We start from the raw sequence: 21109 nt of genomic DNA on the forward strand, positions 1-21109 counted from the left end.
ATTAACTCAGCAAATTCAAGAGTCTGGCCAAGTGTGCGGGCTCATGCTTGTAATCCCAGCACTTTGGAAGGCCGAGGTGGGCGGATCATATGAGGTCTGGAGTTCGAGACCAGCCTGGTCAACATGGCAAAACCCTATCTCTACTAAAAATACAAGGCTGGGCGCAGTGGCTCACACCTGAATCCCAGCACTTTGGGAGGCTGAGGCAGGTGGATCACAAAGTCAGGAGTTCAAGACCAGCCTGACCAACATGGTGAAACCGCATCTCTACTAAAAATACATAATTAGCCAGGCATGGTGGTACATGCCTGTAATCCCAGCTACTTGGGAGGCTGAGGCAGGAGGATCGCTTGAACCTGGGAGATGGAGGTTGCAGTGAGCCGAGATCACACCACTGCATTCCAGCCTGGGCAACAAGACCAAAACTCTGTCTTAAAAAAAAAAAAAAAAAAAATTAGCTGGGCGTGGTGGCACACACCTGTAGTCTCAGCTACTCAGAAGGCTGAGACACAAGAACTGCTTAAACCCAGGAGGCAAAGGTTACAGTGAGCTGAGATCACGCCACTGTACCCCAGCCTAGGTGACAGAGCAAGACTCAGTCTCAAAAAAAAAAAAAAAAAAATCAAGAGTCTACTATTGATTAAGCTACAGAGCCCAAAGAGTGTTCGAGTGTTCAGTGAAATGTCTATAAACAGAATGGAAGGGAAGACAAAAAATTCTCATCTCTCTGTATCTACTATGAAGTGTTCTCTGATACACATTATTATTAAGTAAAAGAAACAAAGTATAGATTACCATTAATCTAAAGTGGGAAAAGGGAAACACACACACACAAAGTCCCCCCCTTATCCAATTTCACTTTCTACAGTTTCAGTTACCTGCAGTCAACTGTGGTCCAAAAATTTTAAATGAGAAATTCCAGAAATAAAAAAGTCGTTAAGTTTTAAACTGTGTGTTGTTCTGAGAAGTGTGATGAAATCTTGCACCATCCTGCTCCAAGTGGAATGTGAACCATCTCTTTGCCCAGCGTATCCACGCTGTATAAACTACTCTTCCATTAGTCATCAACATTATCTGCTCTTGACACCCAACCATCAACATCATGGCTCAATGATCCAGGATGAACCAAAGCAGATGATTCTCCTTCTGTTACATCATTAGGTCAGTAGTAGCCTAATACTATGTCACAATGCCTTCATCATTCACCTCACTTCATCTCACCAAGTAAGCATTTTATCATCTCATTATCACCACAATGGTGAGTATAGAACAATAAGATATTTTGAGAGACCACATTCACATTTATCACAGTATATTGTTATAATTGTTCTACTTTATTATTAGTTGTTGTTAATCTGTTACTATGTCTAATACATAAACTTTATCAAAGGCATATATGTATAGGAAGAAGCACAGTATATACAGGTTTGGAACTATCTGTGATTCAGGTACCCACTGGCAGTCTTGCAACACATTCCCTGCAGATAAGGGGGGACTACTGCACACATACATATAGTTATATACATACAATTAGCTTATGTTTTTAAGAAGTGGAAAGATAAACCAAAACTTTCTTAAAAAACAAAAAAAAAGGTAAAAAGGTTGCCCGTTGGGGAAGAAGGAAAGAGGGAAATATATAAAAGCTAGATTCCCTGATAATACCTTGTTCTATACTTTCCACTTTGGAATCATGTAAACATAAAATAAAAAACAAAAGATTGTGTTTTTTTTTTTTTAAAAAAAGCAATCCCTTTAAAAACAATGAAACTACATCGAGCTGAGACAAAACACACAGAGAATTATTTCACATGAATTTTAAAATCCACTAAGTTGTGGGACATACCCTAAAGGACAGAAAGAAATGCAGATATAATTGCTTTCAGTAATCAGACTGTTGGTATTCTTATTATAAAATTGTCATATCTGTACTAAGGGACAAAGCAAATGAATAATTATGATAGTATGGCATGAACGAAGGCACAAACAGATGTCAGATAAGAAAAAAAATCTATACTCCTGGACTTGCATTGAAAATATCAGTATGAACTCAAGTATTACCTCTTTAAAAAACACGTTTTCTCAGACTTGCCACTTAAAAAGCTCAGAAACAATAATCAACCCAGTATCTATGAATACTCATAAGGCCCAAATTGTGCTCTCTAAATACCATTTGGCCCATTCAAGTTCTGACTCAAGAAATGTAAAGATGAGCCTGAAACATTTTATCATACCAGATAGAGGGCTTCTCAGAAGGATGCAACAGTTAACCTGAAGAGAGGTTCCCAAAGACCAAAGGTTGGACAATTTCTGTCACAACTTATATGAACTGAACTACATCAAATGTTTAAGTCATAAGTTCAAAACAGTATGCCAGTGGAACACACATGTGTATGCACACACACACATACACACACACACACACCTGAAAACAAAAAGTAAACAAAATACAAAAAAAAAAAAACCCAAAAAAAAGCCTAGGTCACCTTTATTGGACATAATAGAACAAACATTATTTTGAAAATTGGTCAATAAAGGCAAACAATCAGGTAATTATCCTACTTTTCCTATGCAAAATGTACTCCATGGTAACAAATGGTTGACACGTGGAAGTTTTACTTTTTAGAAGCATTACATATAATAAGTGAAGAATGACAGAATTACAATAGCACCGTTTTGCAACACAAACAAAATACTGGATCTAAGCTATGATGTCAATGGCTAGTAATACCACAAAAAGATTAACATTGTATACGTTTTGATGAAATTAAACAACACCTACTATGAAACATTCTTGTTCCCTGCTCCCCAAAATCAAATATGAATATGGTCAAGCCTACAGATTGAACTCCCAGTTTACAGGAAATATACAGGGCAGAGAACATAGAGAGGGCAGAGAACATAATAAATGAATGACATCCTAAAGATGCAACCATTAAAATCCAGACTATGAGAAACTTAACAGGACCATCAACCTGGATTTTTCAACAAATAAACCACAGAAAATACTTTTCTTTTTAAAAGGGGAAACCAACAGATTAAGAAACTTAGTGACATATTAACCAACTACAATGCAGAGACTTATTCTGATCCTAACAAAGAATTTAAACAAAAGATATGAGAAACTCACAAATTTCAACAATGACTGTATTATTTTTTATAAAACATAACCATAATACCATTACCCCACCTAAAACAAATAACAGTAATTCTTTTATACCATTATCAACACCTTTATCTTTTACAGATGCATGATGAAATGTATGAAATGATTAATGTCTGGGATTTGCTTGAAAACAATCACAGTTGTGGGAGGAAGTAAAAATACAGACAAAACAAGAAACAAGAGTGGGCAGGAGCTGACCATTGTTTAAGATGATCACAGGTATAAGACGTTCTGACAAAGATTCTCTCCTTGACCAAACTCTCTTTTGTTTTTGTCAATATATATTTATCGAATATATATATAGATACACACACATACATATATATGCGTGCATGTGTGTGTGCGTGTGTGTGTGAAGATAGGGTCTCCCTATGTTGCCCAGGCTAGTCTCAAACCCCTGGACTCAAGCAATCCTCCTGCCTCAGCCTCCCAAAGGGTACTCTGAACTCTCTTCTCAACTTGGCCCTAACTTTTGGACTTCTGTATTTGTCCCTGCATAGTCCAATTTTACCAAGAATCTTGCTTAAGTCAGTTGAGCCAGGATCCTCCCTTACCCATAATGTATCCTTTTAGTAATTTTTCATCCACTGCCCCCACCCTCTTCCTTGGTTATAAATTCCCACTTTTCCTTGCTGTGTTTGGAGTTGGGCCCAATCTTTCTCCCCTACTGCAAAACTCTACCGCAGTAGTCTCTATGCTTATTCCAACAGTCCCTCTGAATAAAGTCTGCCTTAACATCTTTCAGCAAGAGTCATGAATAATCGTTTTCTTTAACTATTCATTACACTCATAATATTTAGCTGAAACACAAATTATTAGCTGTATTAATAATTAGGTTCATTTTAGAATCTGTGTTTATAAATCCTCCTTAGATGAACATGGCCAATTTACCATTCTAGCAGCTTCATCCAAGTCATCACAAGCAAGTATTTTAAGTCCACTGTCCGCTATCAGTGCCTTAGCATCATCGACTCGTGTACCTGTAAATGATTTATGCAAATATAAATGTTTTAAATACACACACAAAAGCATTTTAAAATGTTTGCCAAAACATGATACAAGAATGAAACCTCAACAGAGGAGACTTCCATCATTTAGTATAAACGCTTCTAAACCAAAGAAAACACTGTGAAAGCCCAGGTTATCTTGTAAAATATTTTGCCTTACAATAATTCTGACTTGCTTAGTAATTCAGGCAAGTCAGAATTCAAGACAAATCACAACAAATAAAAAGTGTATCAAATTATACCAAGCAAAAGTATAAACATTTTGCCCCAATGTTAAAATTTTTTAAAAACTATAGTTTTAATTTCATATTGTATAATGCTTTCAAAGACACAGCTATTTAAAAACTATCTTTTAACGAACTGAACTCCATGGAAATGTGAACTTTTAAAGAATTAGGAACAATTGCAAGATACCTTTTACACTCACCTTGTAACCGTACCACAACAGGTATTTTAATTTCCAAGTCTTTTACTGCCATGACTATACCCTGTGCAATAACATCACAGCGCATGATTCCTCCAAAAATGTTGACCAGAATAGCCAGTACCTATGAATAAAGTGTTCTGATAGATTAAAATTTAAAAGAAATTTAAGTTCTTTTCCCCAAAAAATACTAGTATATGTGCTTCATGATAAACATTAATTTGATAGAAAGATTTTCAGACCAAACCACCATACCCTCTTCTAGCTCTCTTTATTGAAGTCTATGTAGTCCACTGCCCACCAGAACTTATTTCCACCTCCTTGGGTAATTTCAACACCTAGTTCACATTTCCTTCTCTACTATATCCCATATGAACAAGACCATCTAATTCCATTTACTTTCTCTTGTTAAACTTGGCCATTCACCAACATGACTACCCCCAGAACATACTGTAAGATAGTCTCATGTGCAAGATCTCCAATTTAGTGTTTGTCACCTATCATTTCCTCATCTATTCCTGTAGGAAAAGGGCGTGTTGTGTGACAAGAGTAACACCATCTTGAAGCAAAACTGTCATAATGACTAATGTTTGACTCCTGCAGAGCAAGGCCTTCTGCAGCAAGGTCAAGAAACACTGCCTATAACATAGATAACCCTTATAAAGAAACAATGCCTGTAGCATAAATGACAACTCATAAAGATGTTTACCTAACTTCCTCAATGGTCACAAGTTTGACAAGAGGGTCTGAGACGTGACCAGCTGCACAAGTGTTACCAAGAAAAAAAGCTCACTACATAAAGGATAATTTCTGGAGGGCTAGTGTGGGGATCCACCATCTCGCAGCCACCCAAGCCATAGCTTCTGTTTCTAAGTCCCTATATTAATTTATTTTCTTTCTGAGAACTGGATTTGCCAGCCTCTTTCTTTGGCATCTCAGATCCCTTGGCCTCTGGGGGTACATGTGCATAGACCTGCTCACTGCAAAACAATCCCCATCAATGTAATCAACTTTTTACACAAACCAGGCCCTAAGAATCACCCAACTTCTCCTGTATGGCCCTCTCTTGGCTACATTTCACATCCAAATCTCAGGACCTGTTTTGGTCAGCATTCTTTCAGCATCACAATGATAGTTCTGAATCAGTGTTCTCCTATCCTTTCCAAATAATCTCTTTTTTTAAAAAAAATAGTTTAGTTCACTCAGCTATACCAGGGCTTCTCAAACAATGAGATTAAAATGCATTGTAGATACACCAAAATATCGTTCCCCTCAATTCTTGGGGCAGCTAGGAATGTTCTGGAGCAGCAGGAGCCTCAGGGCCAGTGGACTCTGACTACAAGCAATCTACTCCATCTACCTCCAAGGCCCCATTGAAATATCTTCTGTGAATGCCATGACATGAAAAGGGGTGAGACACACTGAGCTATACTATACATTCTTTACCTTACCACTATTATTCCCAGACCTTTAAGAAATGAAGCTCTGGAATTCATAATAGACTAGAACTCATAGCAGCCTTTGGCATCTCTCATCTCTCTCCCTCTCACCTCATTCTGGATAGTTTCCATATTCACCACCAGGCACCATCTAACACTCCAGCCTTAAAGTTCTTGGATCTTTACGCTACCAAGCCACTTTCACCTGTAGTCAATTTAAACGAATTACTACCATGGATAAATCCTGGACTAGGCCAGAATGAGTGTCTCTAGAATATTAAATGTATAAATCTCATTCTCTGCTCAACCTCCTTCCCCTTTCACTTTAATGCCTTTTTCCTCTAGCTCTATCAAACACAATCTTTTCCTCTTAAAAGCCTCTAGTCCCCCACCCCCACCCCCCAAAAAAAGCCTCTTGTCCCTCAATCCCTCTCTAATCTTCTATTCTATTAGCTCTCCATGGCACTGACTTTCTTTACTATAGAACCTGGGACATATGGCTAAGCAATTCAGTGTCACTGCCACCTGAATGGTCAATTCTGTCATACCTATTCCTCTGCCATCCTACTTCAAACAATGCATCTTTGGATGATTCCAGCCATAGCTTATTCAGGGAAAAGTAAAAAAGTAAAAACTGAAAACAAAACTGGAAACACTAGCATAACCTGAAGAGCAATAAAATAATGATTCATCAGCAATCCTCAACTTAGTAGTCGGCCTCATATCTTTAACTCTCTTCATAAGCCTTCTATCCCACGCAAGCCCTCTAACTTTTAGCATACAACCTTCCTTTCTTTAGTGGCACCTCAGGAAAGGAGTAACCACCTTTCCAAAGCTAACCTGGCCAGATAATTATCTCCATCTATTTACTATATAGTATTTCTTCCAGGTCTTCACCCCTCTAGCTACATTCACTCTCTGTATTTTCAAATCTCTTCTCTTCCTCCAACTAGAAACAGCTCATCTTCTTGATCTTCTAAACAAGCAAGAAAACATACACTACAAAACTCTCCTCAGTCCTACTGCCTTTGACTGATAGCACTGCATCCCTTCCATGCCTTTGTAAAAAAAAAAAAAAAAAAAAAAAAAGTCCTGGAAGAGTAATCTCTCCTGGATATCTCTATTCCCTCAATTTCTCGTCAAATCAATCCATTACAATCTGGCCTATGCCCCCATCTCTTCTACTACTCTTACGAAGGTTCCCACTCACCTCTTTCAGTTCTTACTCTGTCTGAATAGTCCTACAACATTTGACATTGTTTCCCAATGCCTTACTTCTCAAAACTCTTCACCTTGGTCCTTCGATGTCACCACTCACTCCTGATCTGTTCCTATCTCTGTCATTTGTTCTCTGTTTTTCATTTGGGTTTTCCTTCTCTATTCAACCCTTCAACAAAAATGGAGGGGCCAGGTTCCATTCTTGGTTCCTCATCTCACTTGCACGGATCACCTCATCAACTCCTAAGACTTCAACTTTTCTCCACTATAGGAAGTACAATATCTTTTCAACCAACTGTCTACTAGATATAGTCACCACAATCCAAACTTGACTTTCATTCTGAAATACCTGTTCCTCGACTTTGCCTCTGACAGCATGAAAGGCATCACCACCCAATGATTCTCCCCAGCCCAAAGTCCTAATGTTAACTTAACCAACCCTTCTACGAGGCTCCCAGAAAAGAAGAAAAACAACGAATTTAATGACCTTATCTCAGAAATGCCTCTAATTTATTCTTAACTGATACTGCCTTTGTCAGGGATCTCTTCCATGACAAGAGAATTTATTCATTATGAATTCTCTTGTGTATGTGCTGGGGTAGGGAGTTAAAATCCAAACTCCTTAACTATAGATAATAGGGATCTTCACAAATGTGGTCACAATTTGCCAACATTATCTCTTATCATTTATCCCAATAATGCCATATTCTTACACATAAGCATCTTACCACCCCATGAACATAATGGCCCTCTCTGGATTCTATGTCTTTGTACATTTTCTTCCTCTTGCCCTCATTTAATTTTCAAGACAGCTCAAAGTATCATCCATTCAGTGAAGGCCACCCTGATTCTCCCAGTTGTTGCCTCTGTCTTCTGTTCTTCCACAGCACTACTTTCTGTCGATCACCCCAATAAAACTATAAGTAACTCAAGAGAAGGGCCCATGTATTTCCAAGTCCAAGCATAGTGACCATCACAAAATATATGGCCACTTCAATGCTATCCACATTGACACCCTGGGTTCCCGTTCTGTTTCCAACTCTGATGCCCATCATGTCAGTCCCCTACACTGTAACTCTTCATATACTTTTCTCCATTCTTGCACCTGGGCCCTAAAAGCCATGCTTAGAAAAATAAACAACTAGAATTCTAATTCTAGTTTTAAGTACTCAACTCAATTCTAGTAGTAAGTACTCAACAGTTAGATAATTAGATTGTCTTTAATACTCTGCTTCTTGAGTTTAAGTCAAAAGAAGCTATAGAAATATAATTCCAATAAAATGTTTGTTTTAGTAATTACTAAACAAGGGAAATAATGCACATTTTACATCTCATTTTAGTTTAATCCTCCTTGCAAAATTAATAAATATGGAAAATAAGGCTGTAGGCTCAAAGGAAAAGGCATTGAAATAAATTTATATTTTAAACAATTCTACAGTCTAACACCACAAATAAAAATATACATTGTCAGCAGCATCAGCAATAAAAAATATTGATTAATGACCTACATATGTACTGGGCATTATACCAGACACTAGGAGAAGCAACAATTAGTAAGATATGATCCCTATCAGTGAAGAATTCTCAGTCTAAATCCAGTAAGAATAGTTCTACAGAGATTATTATCTTTTTTGTAAGCCTTACAAAATCTACATTGGCCACACAATAGATACACTCCTTAACAAATATCTAGTGATTAATAATATATATGTATTTTGAATTATGATACTTCACATCCCTTGTACTTTGATAATCATTAATAAACACATAGTTCTAAATTATGGCACATCTATAATGACAGATTACAAAAACATTAAAATGAGTGTCTCAGAAGAGTCTCTTGGTGAATTGCAAAAATATTCAAGATATGATAGCAAAAAAAGACTCAAAATATATATTGACATATATATGAATTCTAAAACATAAAAATATACATTTTTACATGTATGTATTTTATATATTTACATGACACAAAAATATATCAAGCCCTGCCCTTACCTTTTTATCTGAAGTGATAAGCTTAAATGCTTCTGTTACTTGATGGACTGTAGCACCACCACCAACATCAAGGAAGTTGGCTGGAGTCCCTCCATGAAGTTTTATTATATCCATTGTGGCCATAGCCAAACCAGCACCATTTACTATATAGGGGAAAATGATTTGTATAAGCAACAAACATAGAGAAAATAAATTAAACTTAGTAAATCCAAATTAAACTTAGTGAATCCAATTCTAACATAAAAACACATGGTACCTAGGCAGCCTATATTTCCATCGAGACCAATGTAGTTGAGATTTGCCTTAGCAGCATCTTTGTCCCTTTCATCTTCCTGGGTCCAGTCCTGTAGATCAAAGATTTTCTTTTGGCGATAGGCTGAATTAGAGTCAAAATTGATCTTTGCATCCATACACAATACTTCGAAGGGAAAAAGAGAAAAATGACCTTAATTTCAAGACACATACAATAAAGTAGCAAATAATCAAATGGTCTTTCATTTAGGGAAAAGACACATTTTAATTTTGTTACTTAATGAAAATATTTCAATTTATGTTCACCATGAATTCAAACTGTTCTTTAAAAAAGAATATTTGGGAATTAAAACTGCCCCATCAAAGTTATTGGGTCTACATCCATGCTATGCACTACATAAAGAAAAAGAAACCTCAAAAATATTTTAAATTATTTAAAAATTGTCAAAAATTAACTATCCTTGTTCCTAGCTAACCCCATCACTTGGGCCCCATATCCCATCCCCTCTCCTCTACTCAAAAATAATGTTCCAGCAATTCCGTCTCCCCTACATTATAAATCTGCCTCCCCCACCTTACCTTTCTATTGGCTAAATCTTGCCTACTTGCTAAAACAGTTTTATTTCCTCACCTTAATAAAAAGAAAAAAAATCTTTTAACTCCTATCTCCCCTTTACTCTTTACTACATAGCAACTCCTTGAAGATTTGTCTAATTAATCGTTAAAAGAGGGGTCTCAGAACAAGGGTTTCTGGGGAAAAAAAAAGAAATAGAGGGGTGAGAAAACTATAGCCAGATTTGGCCTGTGCCTGTTTTTATTTTTATTTTTTTGAGACAGGGTCTCGTTCTCACATCCAGACTAGAGTGCAGTGGCGTGATCTCAGCTCACTTCAACCTCCACCTCCCAGGTTCAAGCAATTCTCATGCCTCAGCCTTCCGAGTAGCTGGGAATACAGGTATGCACCACAACACCCAGCTAATTTTTGTAGTTTTAGTAAAGATAGGGTTTTGCCATGTTGGCCAGGCTGGTCTCGAACTGCTGACCTCAAGTAATCCACCCGCCTCAGCCTCTCAAAATGCTGAGATTAAAAGTGTGAGCAACTGAGCCCAACCTGTGCCTGTTTTCAAATGGCCTGTAAGCTAAGAATGGATTTTACACTTTTAAAGGATTATGAAGACAAAAGGGGAAAAGAAAGAGAAGAAGAAGCAAAACAGCAGCACCGAAAACAATATGTGATCCATAAAGCCTAAAATACTTATTAACTGCCAACCCCTGTGCTTAAACTCCTTGTACCGAATTTTTTTCCTGCCATTCTCTCTTACACCCACTCTAATCAGGCTTTTACTTCCAGCACTCTACCAAAATGGCTCTTAACAAAGGTCACCTCTCTGACTTCACCTTTCAGTACTCTACCCCTTCCTCACTCCAATCTAACCATAACATTCTCCTTGCAGCTCCTGAAAAGATACAGGGTTGAAAGAAGCGAGCAATTTCAGCTGCTGCCCAACACAGGAGAAAAAGTTTGGAGCCCAGCTAAGTTAAGTACCATTAATACCAAAAGTCAATATTGTTTCAGAGGAAGATAATAGAATTCAGTCTTTATACCATAGCTCCCAAAATGTACAGTATATGAGTCAAACTTACTAGATCCGTAATGAAATGGGGAAATGTGACCACTGGTAAAGAGAAAAAACAGTCAACTGAAACCAAACCCACAGTAACCCAAATTTAGAATAATCAGAAGACTATTATAAACTTTTTAAAACATGTTTAAGGATTTAAGAGAAAATATGGTCATAATAAATGAACACACAGGTAATCTAAGCAGAGAATAAAACAAGGGAACAAAATGGAAAATCCAGAACTAAAAAGTATAATATCTGAAATAAAAAATTCACCGGATGAACTTAACAGCAGACTGGTGATGGGTCAGTGAACCTGAAGACAAAGAGAAATTTTCCAATCTGCAGAAGAAAAAAAAAAAAAAAAAAAAGAAACTGCACCTCAGTGACCTCTTGGACAATATCAAGAAGTCTAATGTGAAACTGGAAGAAAAGGAGAATGGGACAGGAAAAAAGTGATGAAAGAAAAATATATCAAGCCAAGATTCTATATCCAGTGAAAATATACTTCAAAAGAAGGACAGAATAAAGACATTTGCAGAATAATGGAAACAATATTCATCACTAGAAGACCTGCGCTAAGAGAAATGCTACAGAAAGTTCTTCAGGCTCCAGGGATGTAACGTGGAAATCTGAATCTAAAGTAGTAAATGTCAAGAAGGGGCAGTTTTGTTCCACAGGGGACATCAGGAAATGTCTGGGGGCATTTTTGTTTGTCACAAATGGAGGTTGCTACTGGCACCTGAATGCTACTGGATAAACATCCTGTTAAACATCCGACCAAGCACAGGACAGCCTCCCATAACAACAAAAAAATCAACCTACCCTAAAATGTCAATAGTGTCAATGTTGGTAAATCTTCATCTATGGGTAGGAAAGAACAACAAAAATATATGAGCAAATTGAAACCAACCCAATAGTCCCACAGACTGTTCTTTTGGATAAACAGTGAAATTGATCTTTCTGGTCTTAAAGCTTGAAGCTTACATTTGTTTTATCTCAGTTCCTTCCTCAGGAAGGGACCCTCAGGGCTCTCAAAAAAATGTATCAAAGAACTGAAACTCACCAGATCACCACATCCAGACAATGAGACTAGACTCTGGACCCCTCAATCATCATGATTGCTTCCTTGACCCTCCCTAGTTCCTATTTTCTTACACATTGTTACATTTTTTTTCCCTGCTATATAAACCCCGAGTTTTAGCCAGTCAGGGAGATGGATTTGAGACTGAGCTCCGATCTCTTCAGCTGCAGCACCCGGCCTTCTTCCTTGGCAATACTTGTCTCAGTAATTGGCTTTCTGCGTGGCGAGCAGCAGGACCTAGACCAAACCCCTAGTGATTCCGTAACAGATTTTGGTTAGTTGACAGGGAACATGTTGCTTGTGACTCAGCTGATGTGGGTGGGGAGACTCAGAAACCATCCTAAGCAGCTGCCCACCCAATTTTGGCTGAAGGTGTCAGTCTCTCTGGCCCCACCACAGCCGGCCCCAACCACATTCCTGATTGCCTCATTAGAACTGCCTTTGAAACTTGACATTGCATCGATATAGGTAAGTGTCCTTTATGGGCCTAGACATAAGGATTTGCTCCTCTCAATTTGGGAAATCTTTAAAGAATTTTCATTTGTAGATTGAACAAGCCCAAATGACTGAGAGAGGGAAGAACCCTAACTGTTTCAGTAAGAACATTCTTGGAGGTTTTTCTGTAATTGCGTGTTGTGTCCGTGCAAGTGAGTGACCTTTGTGGGTACCGGACAGTTGGATCAGCTCCTCTCAATTTGGGAAATTCCTAAGAAATTTTTGTTTGCAGTTGACCAAGCCCAACTAATGGAGAGAGGAAGCACCTCAAGTGTTTCAGTTTGGACACTTTTGGGGCTTGTTTGTTGCTGTAGCAGTTGGATTGTGTTTGGGTGATTGTGTGTGTTTTATATAGTCATGAGAAATTAGAATTTGGTAAAATGATACACTTTTGCAATACTGTTTGGTCCCAGTGTTGTTTGGAATCTGGAGTTTGCTGCTGAATGAAAAAGTGGGATGGAGTTGTATGTTACCAAGACTTTTGTGCTGCTACGCTAAGCAGGATTGAGCCTGGTTAGTATGTGATGTTCTCCTTTGCTGATGTTTGGCCCCAGTGTTCTTTGGAGTCTGGGGAGGTTTGGCCTTTAAAAAATCAAACTGCCATGAAAACTGCTTTACCCAAAGTTTTGGTTCACAGCTTTCAGTGGATTACCTATTGGAGTAAACAAAATGTAACCATGTAAAATCAGTGAGTTTGTATTGCTATCTCATGGCTAGAGTTCCAAGGTAAACACTACTGGATTTTCATTTGTGTGCGTGTATACATACATGTCTAGATGTGTTTATCTGTATGTACACTTATTGTTATATGTTGTGTCTACCAAATTGGCTTATAAGTAAAAGAGCACTCATAAATTAAGTCCAAGCAATTTTTAAGTTCATGTGAGTTAAGTAAATCTTTACTAAACAAACTAGCTTTAAAATTGTTAGTAAAATGAAAATAGCAATGTCTTCAGAATTGTCAGCATACATTTTTGCCTAGATTTTATATTTGTCTCTGGTAGATATTTTGAGGTGTCAGGGTTTGGCATAGAAGGTTATAAAACTATAAACCCAGCCAAAACAAAATGATCTTTGTGCAAATTTTTTGATAAGACTAATTAAGTTATTGGTTTAATGAAAAGTTATTGGTGAAAATGCCTATGTAGTTAACTTTAAAGTTCTTATTTCAGTGAATGACTGATATTCATAGATTATAAAATGGTTAATAAGGAAATAACTTTAAATGATGGCATCTAATATATGTTTTCAGAAGTAATCTCGATAAACTTAAAAATGAAAGAACTGAATACTTGTAATTGGGATAAATGTTTTAGGTAAACTTCTTGTGTAATTATTTTTGATGCTCATTGGATATCTGGGTCATTTCCAGTTAAGAAAGGGTTGTGACATAGGGAAATATGTTTCTAAAAATTGTGGAACTGTTCTCATCTATAAAATGCTAATATAGTTCAGGATTGCTTTCTAGGGTTTCACTAACATTTAAGGTTACTAAGGATAAGAAATAATATATAATTCTGTTTAAAAAATGTGCCCAAAAAAATGTTATGAGAAAAATAATAATTTTGTTTAATTCAGAAGTTATCTAAAAGTTAATTCAAATTATGGGCTTGAAAACGTTTTTTATGAAACAAGGTAGTAAGGAAACAAGTGGGGGAGAAAGGTGTGAAAAAAATTATGTATATGATGATCATGTATTTTTGGTAAGGAAGGTTATAAAGAAAAGATAATAATTTTGTACGTGAAAGGATCTTGTATGGTAAATTGCTGTCCTGGAGTAAAATGATGTTATTTAAAGAAATAAGAAAGAAGAAGGGAGAGGGAGAAGGAGTAGGGAGAAGGAGGAAGAGAGGGGGAGGGGAGGAGGAGGAAGGGGAGGAGGAGGAGGAGGATGATGATGATGATCTGGGACTGATCGGAAAGCCCAGGAGAAGGAGGAGGAGGAGGAGGAGGAGGAAGAGGAAAAAAATCTGGGACTGATTGGAAAGCCCAGGCATGTCATGGATGGTCTGTGTAAGTCATATGTAGCTTTTCTGGTTTTCCAGTGTGTCTGTCTTCATGCACAAAAAGAGAAAACAGAACACAGAAGAGTTTAGATAATAGATTCTTTAAAACCTGAGAAAGAGAGAAATTTGGCTAATTAACATTTCATAGTTAAAGCTCTTAGTCTTGATGAAGGTAAAATAAGAAACATTGTAAAGAAATGCATCAGCAATTTAGCAATTCTTAATAGTTAAGCATGAAGCCAGATCTAGTATGGACTCATATTTCACATACATGCTTGCATTGCTTCACACTATGTTAGTTGTTTTGCATGGATACTGCTGGCACTGGAGTATTTACTGGTCATGGGCTAGAGAGAATTTCTTTATTGCACAGGATGTATGGTGATATTGGTGGACTTAAGGTTATTGAATTGTGTACCAGGAATAAAATATGCATCATGTGGTTTTTTGGGAGGTTCTGGGTAACACTGTAGCCTCCAGGGTAGACTGAGTAGGGGAAAGATTGAGGGCTGGGTTTCCTGTTTGTTTTTGCTTCTAATTTTCATTTGTTTGCTGTTGTTCTCCTGTGGGTTTTGCTTGTGTATGCATATATATAAAACCATAACTTTTTAAGTTTCTAATGGAAAGCTTTTATTTGGTTCTACAATTTGCCCTATTTATCTAAAGTTCCTAAGCTACTTTGGTCAAGCCTTTAAAAATTGATAGAGGACACCAGCCATTTAAAATTTGGTGGATTTTGCTTACCTCTAATGATCTAAAGAACTACAACAGCTTTAAGGTTTCTGGCACACACACACAAATAATAATAAAAGACAAGTTCTGAACAGTACATTATATATTCTGTTATTTGGAAAAAGTAGGTGAGAATAAAAATGTTTAAATGTTTATATCTAAGATAATTCAATTCAATCAATAATTTAATGAAGAAAAACTGTGATGTGAGTACAAAGTTCTAATGTTCAGAAAAGACTGGCCCTGTCATTAAGGAAATTATATTGATTAGGATTTCTCCTCAAACTAATTTAGTTGTGTTGACCATTATTAAAATTAAGTGATATTCATTTGAATTTAGTAGTTAAAAAAAAAAAAGAGACTTTCTAGTGACTTTTGATCCCAAGACATTTATCAATGATGGGCTTTCATGTGTATTTGTAAACAGAATATGTGCAGGTGTTGCACTGGTTTGAAGATTAATACTCATAATGAACTGCTTTTATAAGACACAGGGCCAGAAGTTAAAACGATTCAGTCCCTCTAGGCCCAGGGATCACTGCGGAAGAGGTAGCCATGTAAGATTGTAAAGGCTGATTTTGAGGGATAAGATCAGAAGTTTTCTATAAATTAAACATTAATACCAAAAGCACACTGATGCAAGGCCAGCATCTGGGTCTATGTGTTAGAAGAACATGGTTTTCTTGGAGCACTGATATGCTCTTTAAAAAGAAAATTGGGACCATAAATTAAAAGTTTATGGAAATCTTACCTTATGGTCAAACTGATTAAAATTAGATTTGTTTATACAGTTTTATTAACTTTAATAATATATCATATAAAGGAAAATTTTGGTTTTTGCTTTTGAACAAAATGTTTGTGTAATATTAAGAGATAAAAGATTTTGTTTACCTTCTGAGTAAGTTGCAGGGAGAAAATGGAGGGGAAGGGGCCAGACAGGTTTAGTTGGCATGCTATCTTTATTACATCTTATTGCTTAGGAAAATGAGTCTCCTCTCTATCAAAGAGTAAATGTTTTTGTATAATTTTGGCTAAATGAATGACATTTTACAGTGACTTTGTGATTCTATTTTGTGATAACAAGTGTCTTAAAACTTTGATATTTGGCAAACTTTCTATAAGCAAAATTTCAAGATCTAAATTCAGTCTTTTTGACCTCAAACTATTTTTTTTGGATATTAGGTTCCCTGACATCCAAGAGAGATATATTAGGCTTATTAGGCTTGTTATGTTAGAATTATACAGGAAGCATTATCAAATGTGAAGTAGTATTTAACTGTCTTTGGGTTATATTTATATAGATATGTTGTTAATATGCATTCCAGGATTGCATGACATTCCTGAAATTCTGATGTGTCTTAATATATGTTGTCAGTAGTAATTATGATTATGTTAAATTGTTGTATGCCACACAAGTAACCAAATATCCTTATCAACTGTCTTTATGACTGTCTTATGACTTTCGACATCCACAATTGATATACTGCTTTGAATCTCCTCAAAAAGTGACTTATAATCACCTATGTATGGCCCAGGGCTTGCTTCTTTGGAGGAGTTCATGAAAAGGACCCTTTAATGCAGGTTTCTAAAAACTTTGGAGTTTGTGCCCCTGGATTAGAGAGACCTTCCAGGACTCTAATTAAAGAGCTGATGTGTTTATAAAGATTGCTAACCCAATATGAAGCAGAGCAGGAGTTCATTGCATGGACTGAAATAATGAAGACTGAAATAATTTTTATGGCTTTTTTTGTTTGAAATATTGATGATTCTTTTGTTTGTTTTTTGTTTTTCAGAGTCTGGAGAATATGTTCCTTTTGAGCTATATATAGCCTTGATATATACTTTAAGTGTATTGAGTAGAGGATACTTTTATAAGTAGAATTTGAGGCATATTTCTCTCTCTGCCTAATTTCTCCAGAATTTGGAAACTGTGAATATTCTTAATTCATGGAAAATGTGTTTGTTTGCATACATTTAATAAAAACCTGTTTTCTTTTGTAATGGGACACAGCCGGAGGAACTGGCTATTTTCCTAGGACTTTGACTCAAATGACCTTGTGAAATGTTCCAGCAAAGCCAATTTGGAAGAATCTATGGGCAATGATTCTTGTCACACTGTGTGTGGGTAATCAGGCCAAGTATATGGGACTGAAGATTATTTTGCAGGTAGATTGGTAGAAGCTTATTTTGCAGGTAGATCCTGCTGTGATTTGTCTTTGGTGGAAGTGGTACGCCAGAGAGAGAAATATTATGTGTCAGAAGAAACTCTATTAGGTGAACCTTTGATTCCTGGGTGGCTACATGGTCACCTATGGTATGGAGCTGCCTATGACACCCTTCCTCAGCATGAAGCAGCCAGAAAGACCAATGACTGGATTCCTCATGATTGAGGAACTGATAAATAGAAAGGGAAGACTGAAACTGACCCAACAGTCCCATAGACTGTTCTTCTGGATAAACACAGAAATTGACCTTTCTGGTCTTAAAGCTTAAAACTTATGAGTTTTTCCTCAGGAAGGGACCTTGGGACCTCTCAAAAAAATGTATCGAAGAACTGCAACTCACCAGATCGCCACATCCAGACAATGAGAATAAGTGGAGTCATGATGAATCCACTTATTCATCATGACTGCTTCCTTGCCCCTCCCTAGTTCTTGTTTTCTTACACATTGTTACGTTTCTTCCCTGCCATATAAACCCCTGGTTTGTCAGTCAGGGAGATAGATTTGAGACTGAGATCCTATCTCCTCAGCTGCAGCATCCAATTAAACCCTTCTTCTTTGGCAATACTTCTCAGTGACTAGCTTTCTGTGCAGCAGGACCTAGACCAAACCCCTGGTGTTTTGGTAACAAAATGAGTAACTATATTGAAGCTAATAAAAGCCATTTATGTAAATGTTGAATAAGAAAATTATAAACATAGAAAGTGGTAAAACTAGAATGAACCTTGAAGAACTCAAGTGGAATTAGAGTTATCAGTATAAATTTGGAGATTTTTAAAAACACAGAAGGCCGGGCGCAGTGGCTCACGCCTATAATCCCAGCACTTTGGGAGGCTGAAGCGGGCGGATCACCTGAGGTCAAGAGTTTGAGACCAGCCTGGCTAACATGGAGAAACACCATCTCTACTAAAAATACAAAAAAGTAGCCAGGCATGGTGGCACATGCCTGTAATCCCAGCTACTCAGGGGCTGAGACAGGAGAATCCCCTGAACCCGGGAGGCAGAGGTTGCAGTGAGCTGAGATCACGCCACTGCACTCCAGCCTAGGCAACAGAACGAGACTCTGTCCCAAAACAAACAAACAAAAAAAAACAGACATAAACATAGGTGTGTTTTTATGTATGTGTACAAACATATACATACACATACACACACACATACTTCTTGGTTCTGTTTGTTGAAAAGGCCTAGAAGCAGTGACACAATATTAGCAATATGCATTAAGTAGTATGTCTATCTTGGTACCTATTAATAAATATCGTTTTCCACAAAAAAAAAAAGCCAGAGTCCTTTGGAGAAAAGGTGGCTTGCCAAACTGTGACAAGGAAAACAGAAGATAATCCTGGAATATCTTGTTGCACAAAATATAAAGCTTGCTCAAATAATAATATGGACATATCAAAAGGACAAAGGGAGGACTTACAGTCACACAAACCTTGCAAACGTTTGTAGCAGCTTGTTGGTAATAGCAAACTACTGGAAATAACCCAAATGTCCTTCAAAGTGTAAATGGGTGAATGAAATCAGGTACTTCTATACAGTGGAATGCTACTCAGCAATGAAAAAGAAACTATTGGTAGATGCAACAACCTGGATAGACCTCAAAGGCATTATGTATAGTAAAAAGGTCAACCTTAAAGGTTATATATTATATGATTGCATTTTTATAACATTCTCAAAATAAAAAAAAAACTATAGAGGATGAAGAATAGCCTAGTGATTTCTAGGGCACAGGTGGAGGATGTGAATGCAAAGAGGTCTCCTGTGCTGATGGAACAGTCTGTATCTTGATTGTGGTAGTGGCTACTCAAATCTATGTATGGAATAAATTAAATAAAATTATACATATACACCCAAATAACTGTAGGTTTAAAATGTTAAAAAAAATGGTGAAAACTAAGTAAAATATTTAGTCTAGCTAACAGTAATGAACCAATGTCAACTAACTGTTTGGGTATATACAGCTAAATAAGATGTCATCATTAGACCGGGCGCGGTGGCTCAAGCCTGTAATCCCAGCACTTTGGGAGGCTGAGGCGGGCGGATCACAAGGTCAGGAGATCGAGACCATCCTGGCTAACACGGTGAAACCCCGTCTCTACTAAAAATAAAAAAAATTAGCCGGGTGTGGTGGCGGGCGCCTGTAGTCCCAGCTGCTCGGGAGGCTGAGGCAGGAGAATGGCGTGAACCAGGGAGGCGGAGCTTGCAGTGAGCTGAGATCGTGCCACTGCACTCCAGCCTGGGTGACAGAGCAAAACTCTGTCTCAAAAAAAAAAGTCATCATTGGGTGAAGGGCATACAAGACTATTAATTTAACAACTTCCTGAAAGTCTGTATTTGTTTCAATATTGTAAGTTAAATTATAACTTTATTTATAATTTTTCATTTATTTAAAAAAAAAAAAAGAGGCCACAGGAGCAAGCCTGAAAGTGGCCTCTGCTGGCCAAATCTGGGATAGTCTGCGTAACAAAATAAGGATTAAAATGGATAACTCATTGATTAAAGAATGGATGAGTCCATCCTGATACAAATGATGGAGCAGAAGAGAAAGCTCTTCTGTATAATACAAAGCCAACTAGTAAATATAGAGGGAATGATGTAGTTAGAAAATCACCAGCAGATGCCAAAACTAATGGGTAAAAGTTTGACAAGGAATATAATATTTTCCCACAAATTTCATGGTAATTACAACGGGAAAAAATAATGACTCTATAATGAAAAAACCTTCTGGAAACTATCTTAAACAAGTGAGCCAAGTTAACATTATCAATACTGGAACAAACCAACATAATGTACCTCCTGACATCATGCACTATGAAGGAAAAAAACACCATGAGGAACATCAAACAGAGAAACACAAACTGAAGGGCATTCTATGAAGTAAATGACCCCTTCTTTTAAAAAAACAAACAAACAAAAACAAAAACAGGAACAACAAAAAATAAGATCAAGAAATAAACTTCCTGATCTGTTCCAGGTCAAATGGATGTGACAACTCAATTCAATGTGTGATCCTGGTGGTCCTGGGGGAAAATAGTATAAAGGACATCAGTAGGACAGCTGGCTACATTTGAATATGTATTATGAATTAGATAATATTTTCTCAGTATTAAATTTCTTGGTTTTAATAAATGTAGTCAGGTTATATAAGAGAATGTTCTTGGCTTGCACCTGTAATCCCAGGACTTTCGGAGGCTGAGGCAGGCAGATCACGAAGTCAGGAGATCAAGACCATCCTGGCTAACATGGTGAAACCCCATCTCTACTAAAAATACAAACAATTAGCCGGACACGGTGGTGAGCACCTGTAGTCCCAGCTACTCGGCAAGCTGAGGCAGAACAATGGTGAGAACCCAGGAGGCGGAGCTTGCAGTCAGCCGAGATTGCACCACTGCACTCCAGCCTGGGCGACAGAGCAAGACTGTCTCAAAAAAGAAAAGAATATTC

The 21109-nt window shown here is 37.2% G+C and overlaps 1 protein-coding gene and 1 long non-coding RNA gene across 6 annotated transcripts in view; one reads left to right on the forward strand and one right to left on the reverse strand.

The window, feature by feature from the left end:
* SUCLA2 (succinate-CoA ligase ADP-forming subunit beta) overlaps positions 1–21109 on the reverse strand; it is a 68402-nt gene that overhangs the window by 11797 nt on the left and 35496 nt on the right. For all 5 annotated transcript variants that reach the window (XR_010123574.1, XM_063650853.1, XM_054447336.2 and 2 more), the window contains 4 exons: positions 9506–9667; positions 9250–9392; positions 4598–4718; positions 4055–4143 (listed from right to left, as the gene is read on the reverse strand). Coding sequence is in view for 4 of the 5 variants with exons in the window: in XM_063650853.1 (XP_063506923.1) it covers positions 4055–4143; positions 4598–4718; positions 9250–9392; positions 9506–9667 (515 nt within the window). In the remaining variant the exon portion in view is untranslated. The remainder of the gene's footprint in view (positions 1–4054; positions 4144–4597; positions 4719–9249; positions 9393–9505; positions 9668–21109) is intronic.
* On the forward strand, positions 1198–11504 carry LOC129011920 (uncharacterized). The gene is made up of 3 exons (XR_008493470.2): positions 1198–1258; positions 3245–3382; positions 10956–11504. It is a non-coding gene; the product is annotated as an uncharacterized LOC129011920 (long non-coding RNA).

The sequence above is a fragment of the Pongo pygmaeus genome, chromosome 14 (genome assembly GCF_028885625.2).
Source record: "Pongo pygmaeus isolate AG05252 chromosome 14, NHGRI_mPonPyg2-v2.0_pri, whole genome shotgun sequence".
Lineage (NCBI taxonomy): Eukaryota > Metazoa > Chordata > Mammalia > Primates > Hominidae > Pongo > Pongo pygmaeus.